General features: G+C 62.8%; 2 protein-coding genes across 2 annotated transcripts in view; one reads left to right on the plus strand and one right to left on the minus strand.

The window, feature by feature from the left end:
• The window catches only part of STXBP2 (syntaxin binding protein 2), a 7112-nt gene extending 2919 nt beyond the window's left edge, over positions 1-4193 (minus strand). Inside the window, exons 1-12 of the mRNA XM_077745732.1 lie at positions 4132-4193; positions 2894-2943; positions 2531-2612; positions 1943-2019; positions 1704-1782; positions 1528-1631; positions 1154-1302; positions 882-966; positions 664-794; positions 472-579; positions 144-201; positions 5-42 (exon numbers count right to left, since the gene is read on the minus strand). Of these exons, the coding sequence (XP_077601858.1) occupies positions 5-42; positions 144-201; positions 472-579; positions 664-794; positions 882-966; positions 1154-1302; positions 1528-1631; positions 1704-1782; positions 1943-2019; positions 2531-2612; positions 2894-2943; positions 4132-4168 (998 nt within the window). The 5' untranslated portion in view covers positions 4169-4193. The remainder of the gene's footprint in view (positions 1-4; positions 43-143; positions 202-471; positions 580-663; positions 795-881; positions 967-1153; positions 1303-1527; positions 1632-1703; positions 1783-1942; positions 2020-2530; positions 2613-2893; positions 2944-4131) is intronic.
• Positions 4194-5647: 1454 nt separating this feature from the next.
• Positions 5648-7121, plus strand: part of PCP2 (Purkinje cell protein 2) — a 4715-nt gene continuing 3241 nt past the window's right edge. The window contains exons 1-2 of the mRNA XM_077745699.1: positions 5648-5700; positions 6069-7057. The gene's annotated coding sequence lies outside the window, so the exon portion shown is untranslated. The remainder of the gene's footprint in view (positions 5701-6068; positions 7058-7121) is intronic.

The following is a 7121-nucleotide window of genomic DNA, read 5'->3' on the forward strand; positions in this document are numbered from 1 at the left end:
AGGCATCTTTTTCAGGAGCTGGGACAGGTCTTTGATGTTGGCCTGGGGACAGGGAGGCCGTGAGGCCCCGCCCTGCCCACCCCGGGTCCCACTCCAGCTCTGCAAACAGGGCGGGGCCCCGTCCTGATGCAGCCCGCCCCTACCTTGTCGGTGGTCAGCCTCTTGCTCTCACAGAACGTCTTCAGAAGCTCCGTGACCCTCCTGGCGGAGAGAGCGAGCAGGGATGGGGCTGGGGGCTGGCGCCAAGACTGTGGTTTGACCGCAGTAGGGGTTGGGGTGGGGGTGACACAGCTGGGGAATGGGAACCATGTGCCGGCCCACGTTGAGGGCTTCGGTTGAGGGCGGTGGCTTATAGAGGGGGGCTCACCAGCACCTGGCCCGCGATGGGGGAGGAGGGACGGGAGTGGGGACGGGCACGGGGAGCAGAGTACAGAGCGGCCCACACCCTTGGCGCCCGCCCCACGCACGCACTTGGACACGTCCGCGATGTGCATGTGCCGAAGCTCCACCCACAGGTCATCGTCTTCATCCAGCAGCACGGCCTTCTCGCGGGCTTCACTCAGCCCCGTGGTCTCGTACCTGCGGGAGACAGCGGGTCAGGGCGGCTAGCTGAGGGCCAGGGACCCGGGAGGTGATGGGGGGGGGGAGAAGGGGTCCGCCCACCTGTACGTGTCCTGTTCGATGTCCAGCAGGTCATAGGCCATGGCCTGGAATGTAAGCTCATGCAGCAGTGGGGACACAGGGTCCGCGGCCCGGTCCATGATTAGGAGCTGTGAGCGGGTTTTTTCAGGGCCCTGGGGGAGGAGCCGGTGGCAGGGATGAGGACGCTGGCCCCGTCCTTGGCTGAGGCTCACCCCCACTTCCCCAGCAGGCCCCCTCACCTCGCCCAGACTGGGAGTGTCTGCCTTGAAGGCATTCAGCTTGGCCAGGACGGCGTGGGCCAGCTGGGCTGTGTCCTCTGGGCCCCTGGGGGGGGGGGCAGACATGGGGGCCTGGGTTTGGGAAGGGCGGGGCACACGCTGCAGGTCAACGATGGGGTGAGGGATGGGAGTCGGGATCAGGCTGAGGGCCAGGGCAGGGGTCAAAAGTAAGGTTCAAGGCTGCATGCGGGCTGGGGGCAGGGTCGGGGGTGGCATCGGGCTGGGGTCCCCACTTGCGGTAGCGGATGGCCGGGTACTCCTGCAGCGTGGCGCACAGCGTGGCGATCTGCTGGGCCAGGGCCTCAATCTGCCGTGCCCGCTCACCCACGCGGAAGGGGCAGTAGAGGTTGTAGGTGCTGTGGGGGGCGTCCAGGGAGAACACCTGCGAGGGAACGGGAGCCAGGGCGCCCCTGTGGGTGGACACCTGGCCAGCGAGCAGCCTCCCGCCCCGCAGCTCCCTGCGGCTTCGGCTTTGGCTTCCCTGCTCTGCTAATGGTGGGGGGTGGCGCCAGGCACGCAGGGCGCTTCTAACGCCTGCAGGAGGTGGAGAAATAGGCAGCCCCTCCCCTGTGGGCAGGTAGGTCCCCTGGATTCGCCTGGGCTATACCTGGGCCTCATAGGGGAGGAAGGCCAGGTAGATCTCCTTCAGCGTCTTCACCACCTTTGCCAGACGGGAGCGGCCCAGCTCACTGAACAGGGGCTCCGGGCAGGCTGGGGTGAGCAAGAGGGGGCGTCAGGCCAGAGCGGCCTCCACGCCCTGACCCCCCAGCCTGCTGCACTCACTGTCGGTGAAGAAGACGTGTGCTGCTTTGTAGGTGAACGTCGGGGTCCCCCGGAAGTCTGCTATCAGGGCCTGCACTGACTGGGGAAGGCAGAACACTGTCCACGCCTGGCTCTGCCCTCCAGACCCCTCCCCCGGCTCCCCCCCCAGCCACTGCCTGTCCCCCAACATATGCACAGAGGCATGTGCGCGCGCGCGCACACACACACACACACATACACACGCTAGCTCACATAGGCACCTTCTCTGTGGGGCTGAGCAAATAAATGGCCTCCAAACTGGGGATGGGTTCTCGCCGTTTGTTAATGTCTTCGACAACTAGTAGGAACAGAGAAAGGGACATACATACGTAGGTGGCATTGGAGCCAGGGCTCACGTGGAGCATCTGGGACTCAGGAGAGTGGGACCCTTGGGTGAGAGGGCAGGGGGAGCTGTACTCCCTCGGGTACTTAAGGGGGTGGTACCTGCCCATGGGTCACACAGCTGAGTTACTGGGCAGGGTTGTGCACCTTTCAGTTCATGGCCATGCTCCCTGGGGGTCCCCCATAGAAAGTTACACCCTCCAGGGGGCTCACACTGAGTTCACCCTCGGGGTCCTACATGGGGTTCTACGCACAGGGGTTGCAAAGTCAGGGAGGCTGGCCCCTTAGGAATCGCAACTGGGGAGCCCTGCACTGGGGGGGGGGTCTGCCTGCCAGAGGCGGCCACGCTCAGGACAGGGAAGGGCTGTTAGGGGTAGGGGGCTGCACACTTGGGAGCTCGGGACAATTTTAGGGGATCCAAGACTTAGGGCCCATCTGGGCGGCACGGGGTGGGGGTGTCCACTCACTAGTAATGCCCTCGGCCAGGATGTCTGACATCTTGCAGCAAGAGGACAAAATGCGCATGCTCGGGTGGTCCATGATGAGAACCTGTCGGGATAGATGGACAGAGGGGCTGACGGACAGAGGAGCGGGCAGGAGAGGCTGCCACCGCCCCCGAGGTGGGGCTGGAGTGGTGTGAGCAGGACTGACCGCTGCAAGAGCTGGCTGGCTGGGAGGACCCAGGACCCCCCACCCGACGCCACCCTGTCCCAGGACCCCGCACTGGACCCCACTCCATGGACCAGCAGCCTCCTCCAGGAGTTCTCGTGGGTCCCCCATTCAGCACCCCCGCACATGGGTCAGGACAAGGCATTCTGCCAACCGCGTACCTTCCACTCCCCATCCTTTTTGACACTCCGGATAACTCCGTTCAGAATTTCTGCAGGGGAGGTAGGGTGGGCTCAGGACGCTGGATTCTCTGGCCTCGCCCCGCCCGCCAGCCTTCTGGGCAGCAGGGCTGGGCCTCCATTTTCACCACCCCTGGTGTCACCCCCAATTTACAGCCAGGGAAACATGTGAAGCACTCTCAGCCCTAAGTGGCTAAGTGGCCACTCGATAAATATGCGTCAGATGAACAAATAACTGAGAAGCCAGGGCTCACATACAGGTCTACCTCCCTCCAGAGCAGGGATCTCGCCTCCCCATCGGCAACCTCGAGTTCTCCAGCCAGACCCCCACTCTCCCTCCATCAGTGTCCCTGAAGAATGCCAGGCTCCCGGCTCAGAGGCGGGCCTAGCTGCGATCATCCCATCGCCCCACCTGCAGCCTCAGCTTCCTCATCTGTAAAATGGGACCAGTGGTTTCCCCTCTCCGCATTAACCCCTGTGTAGAAGGCTCCGTTTCTGGTTGGGGTACTGGGGTTTGAGTCTGCCCTGCCCAGCGAGTGTGGGGGGGTGGACGGGGAGGAAGAGGGAGGAGGGACTAGGCGGCCCTGCCTGCCCAGTGTCTTGTCCACTGTTATCAGGACCCACAGGGCGGAAGGAGCAGGAAGGAGGTGCTGAAGCCGGAACTACCCGAGGTGGGGGAGGGGACAACCTCCACCCCTCTCCCAAGAGCCGGGACCTACGCGGCCCAGTCGCCCAAGTCCTCACGCTGCCTGAGGATCGTGGGGGACCCCGCAAGAAGGAAGGCGTCCCCTGGGCCTGGATATAGGCCTGACCACATACCCTGAGCTCTCACACCACCTGGGGTCGTTGACCAGCGCACCCAGCCCAGCCCCAGTCCGGGAGGGCAGCCCCCCGGACTTTGCCAAGCGCAGAGATGGCGGCAGTCTGGGCGTCCAGCGCTGCCAGTCTCTGCTGGCACCCTAGGGGTCCAGGAATGCGAGCCCTAGTGCCTGTCTACGCTACCCCTGGCCCGATCCCCTTGGGTCCCCGGAGTCCAGCCTCCCAACTTTGTTCCCCTCCGGCACGGGAGAGCCGGGACGCCCAGCAAGGCCAAGTTCCCGCCCGCCCCCTCGAGGATCAGGTGCTCGACGCCCAGCCCGGCCGCCCGGCCCCCGCAGCCTGAACGCCAGGGTCCGTGCACCCCTGGCCCCCGGCCCCCAGCCCCCAGCAGACACACACACTTTCCCCCACCACCGCCTTCAGCCCCGAGGGCGCCATCTTCCCCCAGGGGCGCCACCGCCGCTTCCGGGTCTGTCCCAAGGTGGGGGCGTGGCCCCGCGCGTCACCCACGTGGACCCCGCCCTGCTGGGCCGGCCCCGCCCCTCTTCGGTTCTCGACGAGGAAGCTGTGTACCTTGCGGAGCCGGCAGGTGTGTCCACGCAGACGAGTGTGAAGGCGCTAGAGGGGGCACACCCCGACGACACACACAGACATGAGCTCAGACGCACCTTCCTGGCTTGTGTGCAGCGAGAGAACGGGATGGCAGGGGCGCAGACGCAGCCCCCGGCCTGCCAGAAGTTTCTCCGTGGTTGACGGATGCGCGTGCCCCTTCCGGCGCCGCAGGGCCATAAGACTGTGACCCACTTACCTTCCGTTCCCCGGAGAGCAGCAGCAGCAGGCTGTCAGGAGGAGGCCTGGACGGAGGCTTGAGGCTAAGCCAGCACCTACTGTGTGCCAAGGACCCATGCCAGATTCTCACCCAGTCCCCTCAGAAACCCTGACGGGGAGTGCGGTCTAGACGATGAAGTCAGGGCTCAGCAGGACCCTTGTCCAAGGCCACATGATGGACAGGGCCGCTGGGAACTGAACGCTAGGACTCTGTCCCAGGAGGGCTACCTGTCATCGAGCCTTGGCCTCACCAGGTGCACACACCCTCCTAGGCTGATCATCACATTGGTCTGCTGATGACGTCGTGGGTTTGGAGGCAAGCTCAACCCCCTGCACACTTACACACACACTCGATTCGCGTGTGATTGAAATTTCACGGACTGCTCCTGGCTGTGCGCCAGCAAAGGGCAGCCACCTTGTCACATAAAGAGCGCAGGCAGCAGCACCCAGACAAAAGAGGTCCCGGATTTCAAGCGTGATACACGTGTGTGAATGCCAAGTCCAGAACTGAGTCCTTCGTTCGGCCATGTGTATTAAGGGTTCGTCTGGCTCCTCGCCCTTTGTCACTTACATGGGAAAGGCAACAGCGAATGAGCCTCGGGTCTGCCATGTGGCACTTAAAGTTGACTGGAAGGGGTAGAGAAAGTAATTCTGCTCTAAGGGAAATAAGAGCAATGTGATAGCAAGTGCCACGTAGTGGTGGATTGAGAAGCAGGGGATGTGTCCTGAGGAGCAGAGGGAGGGAGGTGAGCTTGGAGGGGCCGCAGTGGCTCGACTTGTGTAGGACAAGGTAGGACTAAGCCAGTCTGATTGCCTGGGATTGAGAGGTTCCCCAGACACAGGGCTTCCAGCACTAAAACTGGGACAGTCTCGGGCAAACCAGGATGGCGGGCTACTCTAGGCGGGACCTTGGGGTTTGCTTTCATTTTTTTTCCCCTCCCTCTGTTCCTCCCTTCCCTGTTCTCTTTTTCTTTCTTTCAAAGCTTTATTGAGCGATCATTCACCTGCCACACACTCTACTCACTGACACTGTATAACTGAATGCCCGTAGCATGCTCAGAGACGTGCATCCATCGCCAATTTTAGGACATTCCAGTACTCCGAGGTGTTTGAGTTTTCTCCTAAGAACAACGGAGGCCAAGGTAGAGTTCTGAGCAGGGGAAAGAGGGGTCCCTGCAGCTCCGGAGGGGAAAGACGGATTGCAGAGGCAAAGGGAGACCGGGAGAGCCCCCCATCCGCCTGCCTCTCAGCCTGTCCCCTGAGGGTGGAAGTCTGCAGGGCCCACCACCCCCTACTATACCCTGTGAAGGGGATCAGGGTGTTTATGGGCTGCATGGTGTCCTGTCCACCCTCCCCCACCCAAAAAGGTTGAAGCCCTAACCTCTAGTTCCTCAGATCGTGACCTTATTTGGAAATGGAGTCGTTGCAGATGCAATTAGTTAAGAGGCCACGCTGCGTGCAGTAGGGTGGGCCTTTGTGCAATGTGACTGGTGTCGGTGTCTTATGACAGCTTTGTGCAGACAAGGACACAGAGGAATGCCATGTGATGACAGAGGCGGAGTTTGAAGTCCTGCAGCTCCCAGCCTGCGAACACCAAGGGCTGCCTGCGGCCACCAGAACCCAGGGAGAGGAAAGGAAGGACCCTCCCCCTCCCCCCCAGGTTTCAGGAGCATGGCGCTGTCACACCTCAACTTCAGGCTCTGGCCTCCAGAACTGTGTGACGATGTCTGTTGCTCTCGGCCACCCAGTTTGTGCCTTTGTCAAGGCGGCTCCGGGAGACCAGTACCCCCCGCGGAGGAGCAGGGCATCCTGTTGGCATCGAGGACCTGGGGCTATGCAGGGGGGTAGATGTGGGCCCTGGGTGTGTGTGTGGGGGGGGGTGCTGCCTGGGGAGGAGGTCCAAGTTTTGCGCTTGTGTGGGGACAGTGCGGCCCATTTATTCCGAGAAGAAATTTTAACTGGTTTCCAGAAAGGCGTCTTGGGAAGGGGATGGGTGCTGGTGGGAACTCCCCCTGGCATCCTCTCCTGGGCACTGAAAGAAAGCCCTAGCTGCTTGGGGGTGGGGGCAGGGACTTTCCTCTTTGCCTCCTGTCTCCAGGCACTGAGATGACAGATCACAGGAGATAGCTCAACCTGACACTGGGGACAGGACAGGAAATCCCAGACCTTCTTGTCTCGGGGGCCTATGGAGGGCACCTGGACCCAGGGACAGTGACGGGAGGGCACCTGGACCCAGGGACAGTGACGGGAAGGTGTGGCCTGGCGACTTCTCAGTGGTCCTCAGGTCCAGCCTCTTCCCCGAGCACCTGCAGATGACATCCACCCCTCCAGCAGGCTGGGACCGTCCTGTGCTGCTTCCTGCTGGGGGGCTACAACCCCCCCCCTCAGCTACCGGGGCGGCCTGTTCTCTCCCGGTGGGGGCAGCCAGCCCTCGCTCCCCACCATGGGGACGCTGCTCTGACTTGCTGCTGAGCCCCACCCACGAGTCCCCGAAGCCCAGTGAGTCCTGCTGGGCAAGGTCCAAAGCCAGGTCCCCCTGCCCCCTCCCCCGCACCCCCCCACC

This window comes from Crocuta crocuta, unplaced genomic scaffold, assembly GCF_008692635.1.
Source record: "Crocuta crocuta isolate KB4526 unplaced genomic scaffold, BGI_CrCroc_1.0 scaffold650, whole genome shotgun sequence".
In the NCBI taxonomy this organism is placed as follows: Eukaryota; Metazoa; Chordata; class Mammalia; order Carnivora; family Hyaenidae; genus Crocuta; species Crocuta crocuta.